The sequence below is a fragment of the Lucilia sericata genome, unplaced genomic scaffold (genome assembly GCF_015586225.1).
Source record: "Lucilia sericata isolate MDLA Ls3-8-SP2 unplaced genomic scaffold, ASM1558622v1 Contig001443F_arrow, whole genome shotgun sequence".
Lineage (NCBI taxonomy): Eukaryota > Metazoa > Arthropoda > Insecta > Diptera > Calliphoridae > Lucilia > Lucilia sericata.
Genome location: NW_023995375.1, coordinates 4517 through 31805, shown reverse-complemented (window position 1 = coordinate 31805; position 27289 = coordinate 4517). Strand labels below are relative to the sequence as shown.

Sequence of the window (27289 nt, the reverse complement as noted above, 5' to 3'; positions counted from 1 at the left end):
ACTATTATTAATAAAAAAAGAAAATTTACAAACAAAAGAAAAAAAATTAGCAATATTTTAAACAAGGAAAACAAGCTTTTACAACAAGCAGTTATTTTAATTAATATTTAGTTACTAAATTGTACATTTTTTATTTATTTTTTTTTAATAATTTAATAAAACGTGTATGTTGTTGTTAGGTGTATAAATATTATTAACAGTTTTTTGTTTAACTTAAGTGGAACCATAATTACATTATTATTTTTTATTTGTTACGATTTGTTAGAAGTTTTAAAATATTTTTATAATTTCCTTGTATTATATAAACTAAATAATAGTTAATTTTTTTTTTAAATAACTTCACTAGTGTTAAGAGAGAGAGATGATACTTTAGAGAGGGAGTGTTAGTTTAAAAAGGGGAAACAAATTAATATTTTAGAAGTACATATGTAATATTGTGCTGCTGTAATTGTTTTTTTTATAGTTTGGTTTTTATTTTGAAAAAAAAAGAAAAAATTCATTCTTTAAAATTTGAAAATTTATCACAAATTCATAAAATTGTTTGTTGTTGTGGTGTAGATTTTGTTATATAAATGTTCTTTAAAAAATGCCAATTTTAATTAACAATCTACTTTTTTTTCTATTTCCAAAAAAAATTTTTGAAATACAATAAAAATAATTAAAAGGAAAATTTTGAATTATTTTATACTTAAAAAAAAATCACATTTGAAACCAAAGTTATAAAATTAAGCTGTAGCTAAGAAGTTAAAAATATTTAAAATTCTATTTATAAAAAAATTAACTTTTCTAAAATTTTTGTTGTGCAAAATATCTTAAAATTTTCTTTTTTTGTTTGTTTTATCAGTTTTTTTCTCATAACCCACACTTTATACGGCCTTAATTTAACAATTAACAAATAATAATAAAAATAAAAAAACTATTAAAATATAAGAAAGAAAATAATAAAGATATAAAACCCCTGAATACAAATGTTCAACAGTAAGTAGACTCGTAATGCCCAGGATGTTGATAATAATGGGAAGAAGGAGATTGATGATAATGAAGATTGTGACAAGAAGTTTGAGGATGATGATGGTGATAATAATGATTAGAATGTACTATACCATGAGTACTAGAGGTTTGTTGCTGCTGTTTCTGTTGATGATGACGACGATGTTGATGATGATGAATTTGAAACCAATGCGCTGCATAGTGTTGCCACAATAGATTTCAATCCTTTTGTTGATGCGCCGCTCCACCACCACCATTATGCTGTGTTTGTGGATGCGGATGCGTGGTTTGTCCGGGCTGATGCAGACGCTGCTGTGTCTGTTGATGGTGATGATGATGTGGCTGCACATGACTGTGAGCCAGAGATGCAGCAGCCGCAGTAGCAGCAGTGGTAGCTTGCTGCTGCAGATGAGGATGATGGTGACCACCGGCTACATGGGCATTTGTATGTGTTTGTGACATTTGCTGATGGTGTGTTGGTTGAGAGCTGCCATTTGCGGTGCTGCCGTGCTGTAGCACACCAGTAGAGGTGTCATTTTTATTGGCAGCATCGCGCGGCAGCAGATAAATTGAGCCATCGGCAGCTTGCTGTAAACTGTATTCGGATGGTGAGCAAGGATTGCCTTCCGGATCGCGTAAGTACTAAAATAGTATAAAAAATGGTATTTGTTAATAATTTTATAAGTAAACAGTTATTGTTTTTTAACAATATAAAATCTTATTGGAAACACAACTTACTTGGAAAATGTGTCTATGCAAAGCACCAAACTTATTTGACACCCTTTTGCGTTCATTAAACAAACGGTCACGTTGTGCCTGCAAATCTTCCTTACGGCGACGCACCTGTTTCACCTCATCTTCAAGCGATAAAATCTGATCCAATTTACGTTTACGACAATTTTGAGCGGCCACCTTATTCTTGCCACGACGACGTATATCACGTATCAATGACAATTGATTCTCACTCAAATCGTATTTCGATAAACGTTCATTGAACTCATCCATGGGTAGATTAATAATATCTGTCACCGGTATGGGAATGTTCATGGCGCGTGCCCGTTTTTCATCGCGTGTCAAATAGTTATCTTCCTCACCGCCACTGCCGCTACTATTATGAGCAGACTTGGACGATTTGGTAGACGAGGATGATGTAGACGTTTTCTTATCACGTTGCTGAGGGCGTGGTAGTGATCCCGAGCCCTGAGGCAGGGTGTACGTGTGGTTATGTTGGACAATTTCATGGGCTGTACGGGGAGTGCGTACCGAGAAGTCGAGCGAGTAGGCACCGCCATAGGTATGATGTTCCTTGGTTAGAGTGGGACCACCCATGGCACCACCCTGCAGGCCATTGTCCATATTTTCATGTAGACCAGCTACCGGAGGATAAGGTTCATATTCATATTTAATCGAATGAGCAGGACCATTTAGCACACCATTGACGCCAGTGGCAGCAGGATTGGCACCATTTGCCGCATTAACAGCAGGCTGTTCATTAAGGAAACGCTTGCCAAACATATGATGTTTCTTCTGGGCTACAGGAGGTTGACGAGTGCCATCATTTAAACGATTATTGCTAGTAGAGTTGTTATAGCTGTAATCATAGGGACCACCATATTTGCCCTGATGATAGTCCTGTGCCGAATCACTACCCTCACCCCATTCGCCATCCGACAAGGAGGGTACACGCTCTGATCCCATCGAACTGACGGCACTATCACTAGAGGCATCTAAACGATCGGTGCCACCTTGAGCACCGGCACTATTCATTAAATCGCTAGTCATGCCGGCGGCACCACCAGCGGCGCCTACATTTGTGCCACTCATGGAAATGCCACTGCTCGAACCGTTAGCTGAGCCAGTAGCTGCATTGGCATGGCCGCTGGAAATGCCCAAAACCGATGAATTGTTGCTGGTGCTGTTGTTGACATCAACCATACGGCAGAAACCTTAAAAATTAAAAACAAAATTTAATTAATTATTGCTATTATTATTCTATGAAAAATTTATTACAAATCTTTTTTGTTTGTTGATAATAATTGTTTATTATTTAGTGTTTTCTTTTTTTTTTCATTTTAAATTACTCACAATTTACAATAATTGTGGTCATAATTTAAGTAATAAACATATAAAATGCTTTTTCTTTTGCAATAGGAAGATTTTTCTAGTTTAAGCTGATTCAGCAATATTTTCAGTTGGTTTTAGAAAATAGCATATATTTTGCCGAGATTTTAATACTTTTTTAAATTAAAATACTTCTTAATTAAACTAAATGCCTACAAAAAAACATCTACAGAATTCTTAAATGTTTATTTATGTGCAAATTTTTTTTTTATAAATGTTGAAAATATATTCTCTTATCTTTATTTTAGCAAAGAATAAAATTTCCCCTACACATACAGGGTACTTTCGAAAGTTTTTGTCAACTCATTTATGTTCTCGAATGACTTGGGGAAATTTTATATTTTGCGTTTCAGCATGACTTCTGAAAAAAACAAAATTGTAGTGAAATTATCAATTTTTTCAAAGATTCCAACAACAAGGGCATTTGATTTCTGTTTAAATTAAACACTATCTGTGATGACTTGGCAGTTGAGAAAAATTGCATTATAAATTAATCTAACTGTAATATTAAATTTTAAACGCCTACTTTTAAAAGGCGTGGCTCAATATACAATGTCATAAACTGTAACAGTTCTACTTGCTAAATTATGACATTCAATATCACTTTAAGTTAATAAGTTTAATAATATTCTAATTTGACACTCGATATTCTTTGTCAAAATGATTTCTAATTAAAATATAACGAACCTCTTAAAGAGGATTAATACTTTATATTAATTAGATTAATTTAAATTAAAAATGTTGTATTTAAATTTTTATTTTAAACTAAATTAACAACTTGTTATGCTTAATATTCTCTATCTTACCAACCAACAACTTGTTGATATTATGTTTAAAGATATGTATTTCAAATTCACTTTTATTCGATTCGATAAAATGTTAAAAAAGCAGCAAAGAAATGAATTGAGTATTTTGTGCAAAAATAAGAACAAAAAGAATGACTCAGCATTTTAAAAATAGTAAACAGCGCAAAATGAATAAAAAAAGAAAACAAAAAATACATTGACAACAAATAATGTATGCGAAATACATATGAGTAACAACAGTTAAGTGTAAAATTATAGGGAGTAAAGAAAATTTTATAAAATAATATACCTACATATGTATATAAATATCTGTTAACAATCTTAAATTGTTAAAAATGTTTTTAATCTCAACATACATACATAAGTGAGTTTTTTTTTACTAATTTTTTCGTATTATAAATCTATTTTTGACCAACTTTTCAATAAGAAGGGGTATTTTACTTGTTTTTATTTTTTTTTTGGTAAAATTTCTCCCCAATTAAATGAGATTTCGGTTGTTCTAATCGAGTTAATCTTGAGAATGATAAGATTTTTTTTGAAAATATAAAAATATTGATGAGTTCCAAATAGTACTACTTTTATTAACACTACTGTATAACAATTCAACACGTTGGAATACGGTTTTTATCAAATTAAAAATTCAGTTTCGTTTGTTGTTGTTACTATTGTACTGTTTTAATGAAATAAAATTATTATTACTCAATATAGTTGTGATCAGGCATGGAAAATTGTATACTTTAGTGCTTTTTGATATCGAAAAATATTACGGTACCTTCTCGAGATATTCGGTACTTTTTCTTATTATATAAATTTTTGATAAGTAGTTTAACTAGTAGTCAATAGACCAGTCTGTAGTTTAGTTGATAGTTTAGTCTATAGTCTAGCCTATAGTCTTGTTTATAGTCTAGTATATATTCTAGTATATGGTCTAGTCTATAATGTTGTCTTTAGGCTAGTCTTGAATCTAGTCTATAGTCTAGTCTATAATATAGATTATAGTCTAGTTTATACTCTAGTCTATAATCTATTTTATAGTATAGTTTAAAGTCTAGTACATAGCCAAATATACAATCTAGTCTATTCCCTAGTCTAGTTTATAATCTAGTCTATAATCCGGTATGTAGCCTAGAATGTATATAGTCTAGTTTGCAGTCTAATATATAGTCTAGTCTATATTTTAGTCTATAGTCAATTTAGTTTAGTACTTTAAAAACTAAAAAGAACTCAATTTGTCATAGAATAGTACCATTTAAAAATTTCAATTTTCCATGCCTGGTTGTCATAAACAGAGAGAGAGAGTGGGTTTAATTTGTTTGTTACTAAAAGAATTCAAACTCAATGAATACGTACTTACGTAGTAGATATACATTTATGGATGAATAATAGCAAAAAATGTGTATGATGTGTAGCGAAAAGAAAACAAATAATAAAAAAAAAAATTAAAAGAAAAAAAATTAAACAACACAAGATCGTTTCGAATAAATGTGATGATCAGCTAATGAAAAATAAAGAAATAAATATTAGAATGTTTGTTGTTCGGCGGTGGTGGGCTTGAGAGGGGAATGATGGGTCTGATGTAGTGTTTATAAAAAACCGACTTTTGGAAAAACCGGTTTTTCGGTTAACCGAAAATTGACCATTTCTAAAAAACCGGTTTGTCGGTTAACCGAGTACAAAAAAACCGGTTAAACCGGTTAACCAAAATGTTTGGAAATCTTTAAAATATTATAATATTTAGTTGAAAGATTTCATTTTGCGAAATATTATGAATTACTTAATAAGATATTTGCACTTTTTAGTATAAATATGTACATTAATATATCATAAGAAAGCAAACTTATACAGATCTGAAGTTATTATTGATTCGTCAGGTATATGGAAGTTGCCATAGGAGGAATAAATTGACCTTTGAATATATAATGCATCTATATCAATAAAAGATTGTATGTCCAACACTAGTATAAATAGTGTTCAGGCTCGCGACGATTCATTGGGAACGGAAGTAGACGACGACTGTCTCGACATAGACATTGAGCCACTGGGTGAATCCATATCAAAACGGACAGAAAACAGCAATTTTCGGATTTACCATCTCCGATTTTAATGAAATTTCCCACACATATTATGGTTTGAAAGTGTTCTTTAAATCAATGACGTTTGGTCGGAATCCCATTCCAGACCAAAAATATCGCGCTTTGAAAATTTAAAAATATGTTAAAATTGTCTAAAAGTATATACATATAATTGCCCATAACTTTGAAATTCCTTTAAGTACAGGATAATTTTTGATTTCGTTATAAAGCCAAAGATATTGTCTTTAAAATCGTGCAAATAAAATATTTTACTCCCAAAAGGTTAAGGGTCAATTTTTATAGTGTATTGTTCGATGCCAAATATATCAGACAGCCCCATATTAAAAATTATAATAGGACATGGTATGAGGATACCTATACTCTCTTCTATATTTTAGTGAAATTTTTTCGATGGAGACTCGTGTAGTTCAGGAGTTATTAACCAAAACGTAATTTAAAGCAAGTTTTTTTTATACAAAATCGTATGAAAAATTAAACAAACAGAAAAAAATACAAAGTGGAATCAATTCAATTTATATGGAAAATGCTATGTATCTCTTAAACTGCAGGACCAATTTAAATAAAATGTACAAGAAAATTATTAAGAACGATTTAACCTTACTGAAAATGTACCTTGTTACCGCCCTGTTAAAATACAAGGTGAGGTATGTGGTGTTAAATGAGAGTACTTCGTCTATAAAAAAATATTAAAGCTTCACAAATCTGCAAATAAGGACCGATTTGGCTGAAGTTGAATTTTTCTTATAGTAGACAATACGGGTATTATAAAACTTAATGGTAGTACTAAGTTATAAGTAAAATTGAAAAATTATTTTAGTTTAATTGTTTAACTTTTGTCTACTACTTTATTTAAATTATATCTCTTAAACCCTTAAATTTAATTAGTATTGCAATATGGATCTAGCTTTACTGTATTGTATAGATTACGAAAAGTTTATGATCAGTTAGATTTGATCTCATTTATAGATGATAGAAGCTTTAAAATAATTTTTGAAGTCGATGACTTCTTAAACGCTGTTTTCCACCTTTTATTTTAATATTGTGATGACAAAGGATACCTCCAGTAAGGCCTGATCGTCCTTCATAATTTTCTTGCACATTTCATTTAAATCGGACCAGTGGTTTATGAGATACAATGTAATTTACCATATAAATTGAAATTGATTCTAATGTGTATTTTTTCTGTTTGTTTAATTTTTCATACAATTTTGTATAAAAAACTGGTTTTAAATTACGTTTTGGTTAATAACTCCTGAACTACACGAGCCTCCATCGAAAAGTTTTCACTAGAATATAGAAGAGAGTTTAGGTATCCTCATACCATGTATTTTTATCATGTTTAACACGGGGCTGTCTGACCTATTTGACATTGAATTATACACTATGAAAATTGACCTTTAACCTTTTGGAAGTGAAATATTCTGTTTACACGATTTTAAAGACAATATCTTTGGCTTTAATATGAAATCAAAAATTATGTTGGACTTTAAGTAGTTTCAGAGTTATGGGCAATTATGTGTATGTACTTTTAGGAAATTTTAACATATTTTTCAATTTTCAAATCGCTATATTTTTACATTGGAATGAGATTCCATTCAAAAAGTCAATGATATGTGGAACATATTATATATTTTATATGTGTGGTAAGTTTCATTAAAATCGGAGATGGTAAATCCGACTGCTGTCCGCTTTCACATGGATTCTCACCACTGCTTTAATTGTGACCACCCTCCGCTCGCTACGCCTGTTGTTGTTCAAATTACTGTGAATGACACTTAGGAATATTGACAGGTGTCATTACTTACTTCCTGATAATCAACCTAAGAGCCATTACAGTTTGTGAAAAACCCCAGCAGCATAAATTCTCGGACAGCGACAATTACCCTTATGTTTTGATAAATAAAATTCGTTTTGAGAACGTTTGACAAACTTCTCGATTTTTATTATACTCACGCAGTAAACAAGGAAGTGCATTTTATAATCAAAGTTATTTATTCGTCTTAATAAGTAACAAATTTCTTCATATAATGGTTGGAATTTGTTTAAATACTTAATTTTTTATTGGTTTAAATGCCAACTTTTTACTAATTTCCTGATTGTCTGAAATTGTAAATCTCCATTTTATATGCATAGTATATGTTTAACATTTCCTAACATTTGTTTAACAATCTCAACTATCCAAAATTTTTAAAAATCACAATAAAAAATCAAAGAAAACATACAATTTTGTACTAAAAATTAGATTTTTTTGAAATCGGTTAACCGAGACTTAAAAACCGGATAACCCGGTTAACCGAAAACCAATGTTTTAAAAAACCGGTTTGCGAAAAACCGAAATATGCAATAAAAACCGGTTCTTCGGTTAACCGGTTAACCGGTTTATAAACACTAGTCTGATGATGACACATTAGAAAACAATGTTTGTTTTTATTATTTTATTTGTAACAATGTGATTAAGTTTTTATTATTTTGTTACAAAAATCCAAATTTCAATGATTGATTACTCAATTTACCAGCTTTTCTAATATTAATTATAAGTTTGCAGTATTAAGTGAAATTAAATTATTAATTTATTTGTTTATATTTGTTTTTCTTGTTGCCATATATATTTTTGTTTACTTTTTGCCGGCTTTTTTTTTAAATGTTATTTATTTTTAACTAATTATTTTAAATGTTAAACATTAAAATAAAATTTATGAAGGTTCAGTTTTCAAATGTATTATTTTGATTTTAACATTTTTATCCCATTTTTATTTTGTTCCAAGATAACAAATTTCTTTCATATTTCACTTAAAATGTGTAATTCAATTTTTGCTCTCTCGTAAAAATTAAATTTTTGGCGTAAATTTAATTAATGAAGCAAAAAAAAAATAATAATAACTGCAACAGTTTGCTCTCTTACTTAATTCATACAAACAAAAGCTAAAAACAACAACAATTGTAGAAAATATCAAAGCTCACCTGTTGATTTTTTTTTATTTGTTTCGTTTTCTATTCTACTTTGTATTTTGTATTGTTTTTGTACGCTTTTTTATGTGTTTCAAGGCAAATTCTCAATTACGAAAATAAATCACTGAATATATTAATGTTGTTGTTTTTCTTTATTTTTAATTTCTTATCTTTTAATTATTTTATACGTAGAAAAATCAACTCTCACATGCCAAATTATTTATATTTAATGATTATTTAAATTTGTTTAATTTCTTTTGCTGACATTTTTTTGTTGTTATTTTCTTATATCAAGTACATTGGCACTTGTTTATTTCTAAACTTTATTAATTCAAAAAAATATTGCGGTATTTTGAGTATAATTTTGTTGTTGTTGTTATTGTGGGTGCTGCGATCTTATTTGTATTATTTTTTTTGCTTAACAGCAGCACGTAGTCACAGTCCAGTCTAGTCTATTTAGCTAAAATTATGATAATGATGACGGTATACACAAATCGTGTTTAACTTTTCTCGTCGCCTTGTTGTTCTTTATTTTTCTTTATTTTATTATTTCTTTTTGTTGAGTGTATTTTAGCGGGAGATTGTATTAGTGTTGTCGCTATGGGCTGTTTTTTTTCACTCAAAAAATATTAACAAATTATTGAAAAATAAATATTTTAGCCAAAAAGCTTTTTTTTACTTCATACATAATTTTTCTGTCGTTGTTGTTTACTCTTCATTCTCAACCTGTTGTTTATTTTTTAATTTATTGTTGTAGTTTTTTAAGAATTATTCTTGAGTGTGTAACGTTTTGAAAAAGCTTTTACTCATTTGTCATCATAATTAAGCAACCTTGTTTATTTCTCTCAATTGTTTTGCAAATTTTCTTATCGTTTGAGTTTATTTTGTCGTCTTTTATCTTATTTTTTATTTCAACAGAAATTCACTTTTTTATTTGTTCTTAATCACGTTCTTTTCATGCCCATTAGGTAAATGTTGTATAGAGTACATACTAAAAACAATTCTGTTTTCAATTTTGTTACTTTTTAGACGTTCAAAGTTCATTTGAATATTAAAGAACAGAAACAGTTAGTTCCCGCCTAAATTTTTAAATACAAATTTAACGGTTTTTTTATAATACTATAATTTTGAAAATTTTATAATTATAGCTCTGGGAAGTAAGTCAAAAATAATACATGTCCTCGTCTTGGTGGTCGTTATTAAGGGGCTGAAAGTTACCATTAATTCCATGTATACTAAGCAAGATATTGGGGGTCAAAGGTTACAAAAATCAGTTTTTTATAAATATTTCACTTGTTGTAAATTCTATGACTTCAGACTCTACTACATTTATGTTGATAATTAAATTTCTTACATTTTAGTTGAACACTATTTTTGCCTATCATTAGTTCTTTTCGAGCTATAGTGCATTATTTTGCATCGATAATAAATCTGTTATAATGTTTACGCTATTCATAAGCTGTCAACATATACTTATACACTGTTATACGTTTTACTCATTGACCCATAGTGCAATGTCTTTCTATACATAATTTCAGTTAGTGTCAATGGTCTGAATTATGAATAACATTAAAAAAAAAAAATGGTGGTTTGAATCCACATATTCCCACAAACTTTTATTAAAATCAGATTTCAGTTTTAAATATGTATTATGTAGCCATTTTTAATTTTCAAAAAAGTAAAAACACTTTAATATTGGAAACAAAATAAAGCCGTTTGTTTGTTCAAATTATAGGTATTCATAATTATGACCTGTGACCGATCCTTCGAAAATTTCGATATATTACAAATGAAAAATTTTAAAAGCAAGATTAGATCAGGGATGTATTTTAATGTAAACATATACAAAAAAGAAAAGAAACAGTTGTTACCATTCTACTTTGTTATTGTCTTATACCAATAGTGTAAACACAAAAAATATTGAATATCATTTGATTTTCCATACGTAAATAATACTCCTGCAAAAATGGAGACTACTCCCCACACACATATAAAGAGTACTTCTCAAAAGACTAGAACTGGTCCAAGACTAATCCAAATATATGAACAAAAAGTCACACCCCAGTTAACATTGTGATGTTCTATGTTAGGACCAAGTAATCCATCTATGCATGACATCAGATTAATCCCATTACATCAGATTACTCCCTTGTTACATCAGATTACTCCCTTGTTACATCAGATTACTCCCTTGTTAAAATGATAGGAGTACATAATACGCAACATGGTCCTATGTTATGCAGGCTATGGACCATGTTGTTATCAAAACAATTAACATTATCCATGCCTGCATTACATTAGACTACTTAACGGATCATGTTCTCCAATCATGTTTACAGGGGAATAGTTTTGGGATTACTTTAATAGATCATTTACTTCATTCATTTTTGCAGGAACAGAAGTGTATACTTTCATGCTATAAAAAGTGTTCTAAAACTCATGAACATTTTTGAAATATTTTCAAAAAATATGTTCCAGAATTAGAAAATCCAAGAAATTGGCCTCAAATCTTATTGGCGTAAGACCTTATAACAAAAAACTTTTCTAAATAATTGAGCAGCCCCGTATCCTAATCTGAAATAAAGTGTATTAATAATTGTTCGTAAAATAAACCCGTTTTTGACCACGTTACAATAGCGTGATATCTTTTATATCATCTGAAAGTTCAATCTCTCGACTTTGAAATAAAGTTTTGATCTCTCTTATATATTCTTTCCTCCATCTTTTAACAATCATAAATACATATTTTATTTTTTTAATTTATAGCAGTTTTAAACTTAAGAAGAAGATAGAGAAGAAGAAGATATACAGCAGGTTAAACTTTTATTTTAAAGTCAGTAGATTGGACTTTATTTTATAATTAAAGGTGTTTTCGCGCTTCTATAAAGTCATAGATATGGACCAAAATTTTTGGACACGACATCTCGTAATTTTATGGTGTAGAAATTCTACGCAAGTCAATCCCTTAGAAAAACACCCAGCAAAAACACGGTAATGACTAGTATTTGCTCAAGAACTTACTTTTCAATGACTACTACATTACCTATAAAGAGTCTAGTAATGACTTATGATTAATTTATTTCGATCCTGATAGGATCATAGGGCCATTTAGTAATGACTTAATTGAATTTGAAATTTGTTTAAAAATCTTTGAAATTTCTTGTACTTACTGTCGTTAACATTCATATCCATCAAATGTAAATCTTCATCATTTAAAATTGAATTGATAAAACCATCGGTAGTGTGATTCATATCCGAAGAAGCGTTCTAAGAAGAAGGTAATAAATCAAGTTAAAAACTCAACCAAACAAAATACAATTCACAAATCACTTACCGAATAATACATCATATCATGTTCCATTTTATAAGCTCCAATATTTGCAGCAGCAGAACCACCCACAGCACCGGCGCCCACACCCGAAACATCAGATTCGTGAGAGGAATTAGTCAAATGCATGCTAGACGAAACGGCAGAACCCAAATTATGACCATAATGAGGCTGTGACGAACACAAATCACCCAAAGAGGCATTGGGATGTAACATGGCGTGATGATGATGATGGGGATGTGGTGGTGGTGGAGGATATTGAGCATGTTGTGGTCCACTTTGATAGGAATAAGGATGTGAGGGATAGTGGGGATAAGGAGACATTTCGGAGACACCACCTACAACACCCATGGGATTGAAAAGACTGGCTATATCTTGAAAACGATGTTCCATGGAGACGGCACGACTAAGAGAGGGCATACGACCCTGAAGTGCACAAATTGGGGAGAGAAAAAAAATACATGTTTTATTAAGATTTAAAAAAAAAAAAAATTTTGTTGTAATTTTTTTCTACAAAACAAACTGTTGATGTTTGTACAACGTGTGGGTGATTAATTTTGTTTATTGAAACCGCTGCCAACAAACCAGAAAAGTAAAAAAAACATAACTTTTGAAATCAATAAATAAGTAATCAATCATATTGTGTGTAATAAAAACAATAAAATTTAAAACAGAATTCAAATAAAATCCCTGATTTTTTCACAAAAGAAAACACACCACAACAAAAAATCAAATCTTAAAACGTGCGCATGCGTAACATTTATTTGTAAATTTATTTTCTTCTGCAGAGATCATCTTTTAATTTTAAACAAACTGTGAGAGTTTATGGCTAAAAAAAAAAATGAAATCAAGACAAGTACAACATCCATTACCCACAAGAAGAAAACGTGAACAATGCATCAAATTTTGACGATGTTTTAAACGTGGTTTTTAATTCTTTTATTATTCATAAATAAATATTTCAAAAACAGACAACAACTCAACTACAGTTTTTTTTTTAGTTTCTGCGTTGTTAGCAAACGAAAAGATCGATCGAAATTAAATTGAAATAAATTCCATTCCTTCATACAATATTGACAAGTGCTCACAGCTTGGTGTTGGAAGTTTTTTTTTCTACCTTTCAAGCCAACTGGCTCCAAGTGACTGTTTAAATATTAGTGTAGAGTGTTTAAGCCGGGTTTTTGGTAGTGTTGTAAATGCATTTCATTGGTATTTATTTGGCTTACTGAAGGTGCCGGTCTCAGAGGAAGAAATATGTTTGAAATGAAAAAATCGTGTCGATATGATCGACAGCTTTTTTTTTTTGAATTGTTGTTTAAAACGTTTCAATTGATATGTTTTTATATATTTCGTTGGTTTTTTGAAGTATTTATCTTTTTTTTGGTAGTTTTTTTTTTGGTTAATTTTAAGTAAATGTTTGATTTTGCATAAAAAGAGGGTCAACTGAGGTTAGTGTATTTGTCTGTAGCAACAAATTTGTTTGGTGGGAATTGTAAATGTTTATTTTAGGGTTTTTTTCAATTAAAAAAAAAAAAAATATGTTACTACTGTTACTAAAAAAATCATTTGAACGAATTTTTTGTTTTCTGGCCAAAACCGAATAGAAACTTATATTCGTGAACGAAATCGATATTCGTTTTAATAAGTAATAGTTTAATTTTGTTCCGTTTTAGTCTACTATACATTTTCGAAATTTGCTTCGACATAAACTTGATCAAAAGCTTTTTAAAGTTTTTAGTTTTGTGGAAATGAGAATCCGGAATAGAAACCAATTCGGTTATGGAATCGATATTCGTTTTAATATCTTTTGGTCTGTTTTAACAACTACACCTTTTCGAAGTTAACTTCGGCATAAACTTAATTAAAAGCCTTTTTTATAGTTTTTGGTTTTGCAGAAAAGGGGTTTTCATAAGACCCCATATATCTGCCGAGATCTAAATCTTCATTATTTCTATCAGACAAGCTTTTGAGAATTAGAAAAACTACTCCGTACACTTATGTAAAGAGTACTCCTCAAAAGACTAGGACTGGTCCAAAACTAATCCAAATATATGGAACAAAACATAATCCAATTAAAATTCCCATGTCCTAGGTGAGAACCACGTAATCAATCCACGCATTACATCAGGGTAATCCCTAAACTACCCAGCAGTTCGAAAAAGATTCAATGCATCCGAAAAAATTAAAAAATGATTTCCACTAACGTCTAACCAACTGGTTGGCTTTAATTCGTCTTTCATCTTTGTAAACGAGGGTGAAGATAATCGTTATGTGTCCCCTTTGTAAGCGAGAGAGGGGACACTTAAAAAACTAACTTAAGCTTTTTGTCTCTCTCTCTCTTCGTAATCTATGGAGCGACAATTGACTTCCTCGTAGGACAAACACATGTTAAAATAGCTAGTCACCTGGACAGTCGGTGGCTAGGAGTAACCCTAAGCGTTAGGCTAAATAGGTAGTTCGGGACTGTCCGACCGAACTGCTGGGTACTCCCTTGCTAAAATTATGAAGTACATGATCCGCAACGTGATCCTATGTTATGCAGGCTATGGACCATTTAGTTTTAAAAAAATAAACATGCCTGCATAATATGGGATTACTAAACTGATCATATACTCCAGTAATTTTGCAGGGAACGTTTGAAGCTGTGTGTTGTTATTGCCAAAATCAAAGATGGAAAATTGTGAGTGAGAAAAAATTTTAAAATTTGTAAAATTAAATATGCTAATAGGGTGTTCTTTGAAACTCTGGTACCAAGGACCATTTTTCAACATTCGGAGCCTTGAGTGAATGGAAATCTGTAGAAAAATATATTTGGTACTTTTTCTTTTTTCAATTGGCCCTTTTTGGTTTTTCTGCAATATTGAATCCAGAAGCCAGATGGAATTTAAATCTGCAAGAGTGAAGTTTTTGATACTTTGTGTTCTTCAACTCGTCTATAGGAATGATTTTTTTGGTACTTCTTATGCTTCAACTGGTCTATAGAAGTAAATTTTTTGGTACTTTTTTAATCTTTTATAATTCTGAACCTCGAAATGCAATCTATATATATAAAAGAGTAGCGTTACTGACTGACTGATTCATCATCGCACAGCCCAAACGGCTAAACCTAGAATCATGAAATTTTGACAGTAGATGTGTTTTTGGTTATCTAGATCCACTAAGGAGGGATTTTTGAAAATTTGTACATTTATGGGTAAAAAGTGGAAAAAACGGGTAAAACAGGTTTTCTTAATTATCTTACACAATATTAGTGATACAAGAAAAATTTTAAATGACCTGTATCTACTCTTAAAATGAGCAGATGGGTGTCTGGTACTTTTCTGAAATTCGTACTTTTAAGGGGTAAAAATGTGTAACAATTGTGATTTTGGTACATTTTTTGGCCCTTTATAACTTTTGAACTAATTAACATAATAAAATTTTTATAAATATTTTGGATACATCTCCCAAAATTATGAGACACCTGTTTCGTACTTTTTTAATATTCAGTCCTTTTTGGGTGGTATGGTACTTTTTTTAGCACATTAAGAAAACTTTTTCGGTTTATTGAATTATTCCTATTAAATTACGGACTAACTCTGTAATATTTATTGTAATAAAATTTTTGCTATTTCACTGCGGAAAAAAGTACCAAAAAGGGGAAAAACGGGAAATTTAATTTTATTCAAACTCATTCGGCCAATTTTTATAAAATTTTAAAAAGTACTTTATTAACTCACACAAAATAAGCTGTTGGTATATTATTTTGGAATTCGAGTACTAAGATCTATATAGGACCAAATTCGAGTAAATTGTTTGGTACTTTTTAAAAGCACTATTTTTCTGGAACAAATGAATGCAGATTTGAATCGTTTGAGTTTTATCTGTGATATATAGTTTTACATAAGTACGGAACATTTTGTAATCTTAATTCTCAAAAAAGTATATTTCTAAGCGAAAAGGGGAAAAATTGTACTATTTTTTTTAGTACTTTCCACTAAGGTAGAATTTATTCCACTTTTGGTACTTTTTCATTCTTCAAATGATACTCTGTATATTCAACCTAGGAACATTATTTTAACATACATGGTCTTGACTAAATAATATTCTGTAAGTGGTAACTATTTGGTACTTTTCTATTCTTCAAATGGTACCTTTTAGATTCTTTATAATGGTTAGCCGGAACACACTGTCCTTATTAAATGAGAATTTATTGAGAGATTTTTGTACTTTTTCGTTTTTCCGATGGTACTTTTTGATATTTTTACAAAATTGAACATAGATATTGAAAATAAAATTTAAAATGTAAGGACCTTAGTGAATGAGAATCTACTGAAAGGGACTTTTGGTACTTTTCATTCATTCATCAAACTATATTTTTTGATTTGTATATAATATTGAACACAGAAACATTAAATATTTGATTAAATATTAATCTATTAGAGGTATTTTATAGTACTTTTTTCAGTAGTACTTTCGCATTCAGCTTCTTATTGAATGCGAATTTAATCACGTGATATTGAACGTATAAAACTGAAACATTAAAAAAATGTTTAATTAATTTTAATTTTTTTATAAATGTAAACAAAATTTTGTATGTATTTAATTTAAGTTAGGGTAGCGAAGCACCCGGGGTATGCTAGTATTAAATAAACACACAGTATATTGATTGAATGGAAATTTATAAAGGGAAGTTTCTGGTACTTTTTCGTCATTAAAATGGTACTTCTTTGATTTTCTGTATTCTTGAACATAGTAACCTAAAATCATACATATAGGATCCTAATATATTAAACATTTATAAGACTAAACTTTGTGATACTTTTTTGTTCTTCAACTGATAATTTTTGAACCTTTATTAATGTTAAGGGTCTTATTCATAAACTTTTATCAAAGGTTTATGAATCAAAATTTAGTTTGCAAAATTTGTTCCATAAACCTTTGATAAATGTTTATGAATAAGGCCTTAAACCTAAAAAACATAGAATTAAGTACGCAGCATCCTGTTTGGGTGAAATTCAATAAAAAAGTGCACTTTCTGGTACTTTTTCATTTTTCAACTTTATGCACAGCCGAATATAGAACTCTTACTTGTTTATAATCCAGTTAAATTTTTCAGATATCGGTTTTATAGAAATCACAGCAAAAACATTTTAAAAATTGTATATTTTTTCTTAAAAATTTCTTTTGCGAATTTTTCTATTATTTGCAGTTTTTAATATATATATTTTTTTTAATTTTTCACGTACCTCAATTAAATATTATTATTATTTATTTAATATCACAGTTTAAATTACACTAAAAGTTTCAGAAATGTTTAGAATGTAGATTCAATGTTTGAAAATAAATATTTTTTATTTAATAATTTTTTTCAATTCTTTAAGAGATTTGTTATTCTGCGTTACACTTTTAGTCTTAATAGTTTAAAAATCCGACGATGGTTATTTTATGTAAATATTTTCAATTTTTTTTATTTAGTTTTTTTTTTTTGTTAATTTCCAAGATCAACTTAGAATAAAAATTTTGAAGTGAAATATTTAAAAACATCACTTTACGAGACGTAACGAGACGACTGACAAATTGTTAAACACTGTGTCGTTCAATCAATTTTGTCTGATGATGAGAGTTAGAGTTTGTGAGAGGAGACGACGACGGACTAAAACGACTACGACGACATGGATTGATGGGATGTTTTGGTGTTTATGAAAAGATTAAAACACGCAAATGTTTTCTACTCCATACACAACAACAACATTTTAACAATTGATCTTAAAGTGTTATAGTAGTGGTAGATTGTATATAGATGTGTGTGTGTGTTTGTAGTTGTTAAGTGTTTTCATAAGATTTTGGTCAAGATGTTTTTGGCTGACTGGATGGATATACATACGTATGTGGATGCTGTTGCACATATATTTTATTCATTATTTTTTGTTGTTCTTGTTGCTATTGTTTTGTTTTATGATTGATATTTGTTTCATATTCATTCGACTACTTCTTGAGCTTGTTCTTATGTTTTGGGCTTAGTATTGGTATTTTAAAGTAAATAAACATTTCGTAGACGACAGGTAAAGATTCAAGATTCTTTTCTTCATTTTTAGAGTCCCTATTTTAAGACAGGTAAAACATTTTTTTTTTTGAAGAATTGTGTAAAGTAAATAAATAAACAAATCGTTGCTGTTGTTTTTACCAAAAAAAGATTTATATTTATATCAATGTATTAGTATTTAAGCCAAAAAAAGTATCTATGTGTGTATTGGTATATGTTTTGGTTTCACTCATTTATGAAATACAAATTACTATTGCTACCGGTATTAGTTACAGATTTTTTGTTTCGTTTAAACTCATTCACACGAATTTTTGTCACCCATTTCAAAATTTTATTAACAAATCATTGTATTGTTACGTTATTTTATTGATCTATTTATAAGTTTGATTTTTAACAAAAATGAAGTCTATTGCGCAAGAGCAAACTATTCGATCACAATGTAGGCAATAATTTTGTGCTGATAAATAAGGGCATGATGATTAAAAAAGTTTGCTCGAATTATAAAGAAAATTGCAGGGTGTTTAAACTTCGACTCAGACGCTTTAAACATTTTTACTTATTTATTAAATATTTTATTTCATATCTCCCATTTCACCGCTCCTCCTCCAACTGCAACATGTAAATATCGTATCTACTGTCTATTCTTTTTAATTACTATATTTTAAAAGCATCAAAATGAAACATTTTTTTCCATTTATAGAAAATTGTATTTAGTATTTCAATTCTATACACATTTTTAGCCCTTTTTAAAATTTTCAATGTTTTCCAATGTTTTTGCGTGTATTTTCTTTTCATTGAATAATAACAACAATGTGAATTTAAATTATAGAGTTAGAACATTTTCAAAATGTAATAAGAGGGTTGGAACTTTTAAGATTCTTGAACTTGAATTACACTTGACATTTATATTAAAAAAAAACATTTTAGATGTAAACACCTACAATGTACATACGCCAGGAGGGGGTTAAGTTTTCTATAGAAAAGTTGTCTGTGTTTCAAACGAGTTTCCTATAAAGAAGTTGTCAGTCTTTTAGAAATGTTTTCAATAGAAAAGTTGTTAGTCTTTCAAACAAGTTTTCAATAGAAAAGTTGTCTGCGTTTTAGACAAGTTTTCTGTAGAGAACTTGTCAGTCTTTTAGGCAAGTTTTCTGTAGAGAACTTGTCAGTCTTTTAGACAATTTTTCTAGAGAAAAGTTGTCTGTCTTTTAGACAAGTTTTCTATAGAAAAGTTGTCTGTCTTTTAGACAAGTTTTTTATAGAAAAGTTGTCTGTCTTTTAGAGTTGTCAGTCTTTTAGAAAAGTTTTTTCATAGAAGAGCTGTTTGTCTTCTAGGCAAGTTTTCTATAGAAAAGTTGTCTGTCTTTTAAACAAGTTTTCTATAGAAAAGTTGTCTGTCTTTTAGACAAGTGTTCTATAGATAAGTTTTCTATAGAAAAGTCGTCTGTCTTTTAGGCAAGTTTTCTATAGATAAGTTTTCTATAGAAAAGTCGTCAGTCTTTTAGACAAGTTTTCTATAGAAAAGTTGTCTGTCTTTTAGACAAGTTTTCTATAGAAAAGTTGTCTGTCTTTTAGACAAGTATTCTATAGAAAAGTCGTCTGTCTTTTAGACAAGTATTCTATAGAAAAGTTGACTGTCTTTTAGACAAGATATAGAAATGTTGACTGTCTTTTAGACAAGTTTCTATAGAAAAAGTTGTATGTCTTTTAGACAAGTTTTCTATAGAGAAGTTGTCAGTCTTTAAGACAAGTTTTCTATAGAAAAGATGTTTGTCATTTAGACAAGATTTCCATAGAAAAGTTGTCTGTCTTTTAGACAAGTTTTCTATAGAAAAGTTGTCTGTCTTTTACACAAGTTTTCTATAGAAAAGTTGTCTGTCTTTTACACAAGTTTTCTATACAAAAGTTGTCTGTCTTTTACACAAGTTTTCTATAGAAAAGTTGTCTGTCTTTTAGACAAGTTTTCTATAGAAAAGTTGTCTGTCTTTTAGACAAGTTTTCTATAGAAAAGTTGTCTGTCTTTTAGACAAGTTTTCTATAGAAAAGTTGTCTGTCTTTTAGAAAAGTTTTCTATAGAAAAGTTGTCTGTCTTTTAGACAAGTTTTCTATAGAAAAGTTGTCTGTCTTTTAGACAAGTTTTCTATAGAAAAGTTGTCTGTCTTTTAGACAAGTTTTCTATAGAAAAGTTGTCTGTCTTTTAGACAAGTTTTCTATAGAAAAGTTGTCTGTCTTTTAGACAAGTTTTCTATAGAAAAGTTGTCTGTCTTTTAGACAAGTTTTCTAGAGAAAAGTTGTCTGTCTTTTAGACATGTTTTCTATAGAAAAGTTGTCTGTCTTTTAGACAAGTTTTCTATAGAAAAGTTGTCTGTCTTTTAGACAAGTTTTCTATAGAAAAGTTGTCTGTCTTTTAGACAAGTTTTCTATAGAAAAGTTGTCTGTCTTTTAGACAAGTTTTCTATAGAAAAGTTGTCTGTCTTTTAGACAAGTTTTCTATAGAAAAGTTGTCTGTCTTTTAGACAAGTTTTCTATAGAAAAGTTGTCTGTCTTTAGACAAGTTTTCTAGAGAAAAGTTGTCTGTCTTTTAGACATGTTTTCTATAGAAAAGTTGTCTGTCTTTTAGACAAGTTTTCTATAGAAAAGTTGTCTGTCTTTTAGACAAGTTTTCTATAGAAAATTTGGCTGTCTTTCAGTATTTCTACATTTCAGATATGTTTTGGAAAAGTCTTTCAGATAAGTTACGTGCGTAGTGTTCCCTTTGCTCTAGCAAATGAAGTTTGGATTCCATAGAATTATTGAAAAGAAATTTGTAAAATATAGCAATCACAAATTGATCATCAACCTCTAAAAGAATTACAAATTTTGTTTCTAAACATACAACAATATTTACTAATAATTTTTTGACTTTTTAGTAAATTATTCAACAAACCACACAATCAACAGGTGACAAACGGATTACAGAATAAAATTTATAAATCGCTGTCACAGCACAATAATGTCACAGATTGTCGGGTAACAAAAACACAACAACAAAATATGTTTAATGACTATAAATGTTCATACACATGTAAGTAAGTAAATCTCTTGTTTAATTGTTACTAAATGCTACTGCTGATTGTTTTATTTTTTTGTTCGTCCAGCTTAAGCACACACATACAGGCTTTAAGTCAAACCGAAAAATATCATGTAAATGGGGTGTCATTAAGTACCTGTCAAAGTCATGAAGCCGCATAATGATTTGTTGCGGTATATCCCGAATAACGCATGCAGTGCAACATACATAGATCACACGATGTTGGGTGCAATGCTACAATGGAATTTACAAAAACAAAAAAAAAAAGAGTGAGAATGTAAAACCACACAGTCATAAAGTCACAGTAGCAAAGTAATTACCACACAAAAGGAAGAAGAGAAAGGAACATGATATAAAAATTTTATACAGGATCTAGGAATTTTGCATAAATGTGGAAATGTATGTATGTATACCTGTGTAAAAATTTAGTGTTTGTAATAGATAGATAGGTGTCTTCACATATGAGCTGTTATTTTTGTGTGAATATTACAGCAGAGTTTTTTTTAATGTTTATAACAATAAGGAATTTTTTAAATTACACTTTTTCCACACCCTGTTATAACTCACTCTAATGCAAAGAAGGGATTAACACTAAAATGCAATTGATTTTTCACTTGCTGTGTTGAGATTTTCTCTCATTGTCGCCTCAGATCAAAGCAAGTTGTACATTTGAATACCAACATGTAAGCGCACATTATTTGAAAGTAAATATCAAGATTTGTGATTAATGTTTTTAGTTTTTGCCTTTTGCAAAAAGAAAATTCCCTTAATGATTGTTTATCCCGAATTTTGCAAAAAAATCTCTTTTGTGTGTGTTTGTCTAAGTTAATCCTTTTAAATTGTATTTACCGTTAGAAATCGGCAAATTTCAAATAGTTTTGGTTTCTAGAAATAATGGATCAATAGAAAAAAAAAAGAGTTCAAATAATTGCCGCCGTTATTTGTCTGACAAGTTTTCTTTGGGAAAATTGTCTGTCTTTTAGACAAGTTTTCTATAGAAAAGTTGTCTGTCTTTTAGACAAGTTTTCTATAGAAAAGTTGTCTGTCTTTTAGACAAGTTTTCTACAGAAAAGTTGTCTGTCTTTTAGACAAGTTTTCTATAGAAAAGTTGTCTGTCTTTTAGACAAGTTTTCTATAGAAAAGTTGTCTGTCTTTTACACAAGTTTCTATAGAAAAGTTGTCTGTCTTTTAGACAAGTTTTCTATAGAAAAGTTGTATGTCTTTTAGACAAGTTTCTATAGAAAAGTTGTCTGTCTTTTAGACAAGTTTTCTATAGAAAAGTTGTCTGTCTTTTAGACAGGTTTTTTATAGAAAAGTTGTCTGTCTTTTAGACAAGTTTTCTATAGAAAAGTTGTCTGTCTTTTAGACAAGTTTTCTATAGTAAAGTTCTATGTCTTTTAGACAAGTTTTCTATAGAAAAGTAGCCCGTCTTTTAGACAAGTTGTCTACATAAAAATTGTCTGTCTTTTAGACAAGTTTTCTATAGAAAAGTTGTCTGCTTTTAGGACAAGTTTTCAATAGAAAAGTTGTCTGTCTTTTAGACAAGTTTTCTATAGAAAAGTTGTCTGTCTTTTAGACAAGTTTTCTATAGAAAAGTTGACTGTCTTTTAGACAAGTTTTCTATAGAAAAGTTGTCTGTCTTTTAGACAAGTTTTCTACAGAAAAGTTGTCTGTCTTTTAGACAAGTTTTCTACAGAAAAGTTGTCTGTCTTTTAGACAAGTTTTCTATAGAAAAGTTGTCTGTCTTTTAGACAAGTTTTCTAGAAAAGTTGTCTGTCTTTTAGATAAGGTTTCTATAGAAAAGTTGTCTGTCTTTTAGATAAGTTTTCTATAGAAAAGTTATCTGTCTTTTAGACAAGTTTTCTATAGAAAAGTTATCTGTCTTTTAGACAAGTTGTCTACATAAAAATTGTTTGTCTTTTGGACAAGTTTCCTATAGGGAAGTTGTCTGTCTTTTAGACATGTTTTCTGTGGAAAAGTTGTCTGTCTTTCTGTCAAGTTTTCTATAGTAAAAATGTCTTTCTTCCGGGCAAGTGTTCTATAGAAAATCTGTCCGTCTTTTGGACAATATTTCAATAGAAAAATTGTCTGTATTTACGTGAAGTTTCCTATCGAAAAGTTATTTGTCTTTTTGGCGAGTCTTCTATAGAATTTAATTTATTAATTTTTGTTTACTTAATTTTATTAAATCTATTTAATTTCGCAATTTACTATTAATTAAACATTGTATGAGTGTATTGTTTGTATTAATTAAATTTAACTGTCACCCCTTAATAAAAAACTTTTAAAAGTAAAGGTACGTACCAGCAACAGCAGTAGTACTTAGTACGAAACATATTTTGCAGTGGCATTTTGCATTAATTGCATTTAGCCAACCTTTTTTTCTGTCATTAAAGTAAATCTTTTCAATAATATCTACAACTGCAACAATAATAATAAAAAAAAATAATAATAAACTACTTATATGACAACAACAGTAATAATAATGTCTCTTGATTGACCATTTGTCTGAGAGTCTGTCCATTTGTCCCCGTACCTCGTTCTGTAGTTGTTGTTTGTTTATTTTGAATGTTTTATGACGCTTGTAATTAAATCTCAATTTAGACGTTTTTTCTGGTTGCAGCTTCGTTAAGAAGGTAAAAAAATCCATAATATTTAACTCTAGAGTTTATCTTTTAAGCCAAGTTTGTTTGTTACTTTTTGTTGATTTTAATTTCATTCAATTTAACGCTTTTATTCCTTCTTCTCATAGATGGATGAAAAGATGATGTGATGTGCTCGTTCGTTTGAATGTCTGATTTGATTTTTTTCACTCATTGTTGTATTTTGTGTTGAAAAAAAGGGGGAACTTTTTATATTTGTGAATGAAAGAAAGGTTTTTTGTGGGTTTTAAAATAATTAATACTTTTTTTTTGCAGTTCGTTAGTTCGGTGGTGTAAAATATTTAATGAAAGTAATTCAATTAATGTGTGTATTAACACTAATGATTTTTATATATATTTTTTTGTATTAAATTCACAAGTTTTATATAAATAGTTTTTACTTATATAATCCCCGAATAACGTCATAATAAAGTTGTAAAGAAAATAAATTATGAGAATTTTTAAGTAAACAATATTTATATAGCAAATAAAATTTCCTATAATTATTTTTAAATTTAATTTTTAAACCACAATATTCTATAAATAAAACTAAACAAATTACTGAATGTATGTTAAAATTTTAACTTGAATTCACTTAAATCTCTGGAAAAATTCCAATTTTAAGTCTCACCAAAAAAGTACTTGAGACATGTAAAATAAAAATGAAGGATACTTGACAAAATCTACACACATCTTACAAACATCAACAAAAAGATTAATTAAAAAAAAATGTATTTATAAATAAAAATCATAATAAAAATATCTTACCTGATGATGTCCATGATGGAAACCACCCGAACTTGGTTGACGATGAAAAGCACTATTTACACCACCATAGTTTTGAACACCCCCCACGCCACCAACAGCACCGCCAGCACGTGCATGATGTGCATGCGGATGATGATGATGATGCGGAGCAAACGGAGCTGACGAATGTAACATCATACTTAAATCAGCTAGTTCTTCTTTTGCTTCGTCATCTAAATCAAACAATGGTGATGGCAAAGAACTGACTTCGATCTCTGATTGTGGCAGATCGCTATCGTTGTCGTCGTCGTCTTCGTCGATGCCTGCTTTGTCCTTGTTTTCTTTTCCAGTACCGTTTTTGCTCTTATTGTTATCGTCACTATTTAGATCGTCTTTTAAATCACCTTCACTTTTATAATCCTTACCAAAGTCAGTTTCAGTTTTACTTCTTGTACCAGCAGCAGTTTTTATTGGTGTAGTAGATTTTTGTTCATCTTCTTGTTCTTCTTTTTCCGATTTCAAGTGATTACCGTTGTTGTTATTGGCTGCAGCCGCTTTTGAGGTACTGGCACCAGTATCGTCCTCCTAGGAAAATTAGTTTTTTAAGTTGTTCAATTCTTGGACAAGTTTTCTATTGAAAAGGACATGTTTTCTATAGAAAAGTTGTCTGATTCTTGGACATGTTTTCTATAAAAAAGTTGTCTGATCCTTGGACATGTTTTCTATAAAAAAGTTGTCTGATTCTTGGACATGTTTTCTATAGAAAAGTTGTCTGATTCTTGGATAAGTTTTCCATAGAAAATTTGTCTGATTCTTGGACATGTTTTCTATGGAGAAGTTGTTCAATTCTTGGACAAGTTTTCCATAGAAAAGTTGTCTGATTCTTGGACATGTTTTCTATAGAAAAGTAGCTCAATTCTTGGACAAGTTTTCTATAGAAAAGTTGTTCAATTCTTGGACAAGTTTTCTATAGAAAAGTTGTTCAATTCTTGGACAAGTTTTCTATAGAAAAGTTGTTCAATTCTTGGACAAGTTTTCTATAGAAAAGTTGTTCAATTCTTGGACAAGTTTTCTATAGAAAAGTTGTTCAATTCTTGGACAAGTTTTCTATAGAAAAGTGGTTCAATTCTTTGACAAGTTTCTATAGAAAAGTGGTTCAATTCTTGCACAAGTTTTCTATAGAAAAGTTGTTGAAATCTTTGACAAGTTTTCTATAGAAAAGTGGTTCAATTCATGCACAAGTTTTCTATAGAAAAGTTGTTGAAATCTTTGACAAGTTTTCTATAGAAAGTTGTTCAATTCTTGGACAAGTTTTCTATAGAAAAGATGTTTGATTCTTGGACAAGAATTGAACCAGTTTTCTATAGAAAACTTGTCCAATTATTGAACAAGTTTTCTATAGAAAATTGGTTCAATTCTTAGACAAGTTTTCTATAGAAAAGTGGTTCAATTCTTTGACAAGTTTTCTATAGAAAAGTGGTTCAATTCTTGCACAAGTTTTCTATAGAAAAGTTGTTGAAATCTTTGACAAGTTTTCTATAGAAAAGTGGTTCAATTCTTGGACAAGTTTTTTATAGAAAAGTTGTTCAATTCTTGGACAAGTTTTCTATAGAAAAGTTGTTCAATTCTTGGACAAGTTTTCTATAGAAAAGTTGTTCAATTCTTGGACAAGTTTTCTATAGAAAAGTTGTTCAATTCTTGGACAAGTTTTCTATAGAAAAGTTGTTCAATTCTTGGACAAGTTTTCTATAGAAAAGTTGTTCAATTCTTGGACAAGTTTTCTATGGAAAAGATGTCTGATTCTTGGACAAGAATTGAACCAGTTTTCTATAGAAAACTTGTCCAATTATTGAACAACTTTTCTATAGAAAACTTGTCCAATTATTGAACAACTTTTCTATAGAAAACTTGTCCAATTATTGAACAACTTTTCTATAGAAAATTGGTTCAATTCTGGTTTAATTCTTGGAAAAGTTTTCTATAGAAAAGTGGTTCAATTCTTTGACAAGTTTTCTATAGAAAAGTGGTTCAATTCGTGCACAAGTTTTCTATAGAAAAGTTGTTGAAATCTTTGACAAGTTTCTATAGAAAAGTGGTTCAATTCTTGGACAAGTTTTCTATAGAAAAGTTGTTTTATTCTTGGTCATGTTTCTACAGAAAAGTCGTCTGATTATTGGGCAAGTTTTCTATAGAAATGTAGATCGATTCTTAAACATGTTTCCTATAGAAAAGTTTTCAGATACTTGGACTAGTTTTCTATGGAAAAGTTGTTTAATCCTTGAACAAGTTTCCTATAGAAAAGTTGTCTGATTCTTAGACAAGTTTTCAATGGAAATGTTGCTCGATTCCTGTCCAAGACTTCTGTAGAAAAGTTGTCTGATTATTGGACAAGTTCTCTGTGGAAAAATTGTTTTATTCTTGGATAAGTTTTCTATAGAAAAGATGTTAAATTTTGGATTTTTTTTTTGCAAAGGTTTTTCATTCATCTTACCTCTTCACCAGCCATTCAGCAAATTGTATA

At 29.5% G+C, this 27289-nt stretch overlaps 1 protein-coding gene across 2 annotated transcripts; it reads right to left on the bottom strand.

Annotated features, from left to right (window-relative positions):
- Positions 1-321: 321 nt before the first annotated feature.
- Positions 322-27289, bottom strand: LOC119611403 (segmentation protein cap'n'collar-like). Of its 2 annotated transcripts, XM_037966968.1 has the most exons (6): positions 27260-27289; positions 24790-25353; positions 12294-12713; positions 12130-12226; positions 1729-2936; positions 322-1632 (listed from the first exon to the last, which is right to left on the bottom strand). In XM_037966968.1, exons 1-6 carry the CDS (start codon positions 27272-27274, stop codon positions 1210-1212), a joined length of 2727 nt encoding a protein of 908 aa, XP_037822896.1. In that variant the 5' UTR covers positions 27275-27289; the 3' UTR covers positions 322-1209. The 2 variants fall into 2 exon arrangements, with proteins under 2 accessions (XP_037822896.1, XP_037822897.1); XM_037966969.1 differs by lacking the exons at positions 12130-12226; positions 12294-12713; positions 24790-25353; positions 27260-27289 and adding an exon at positions 8972-9568.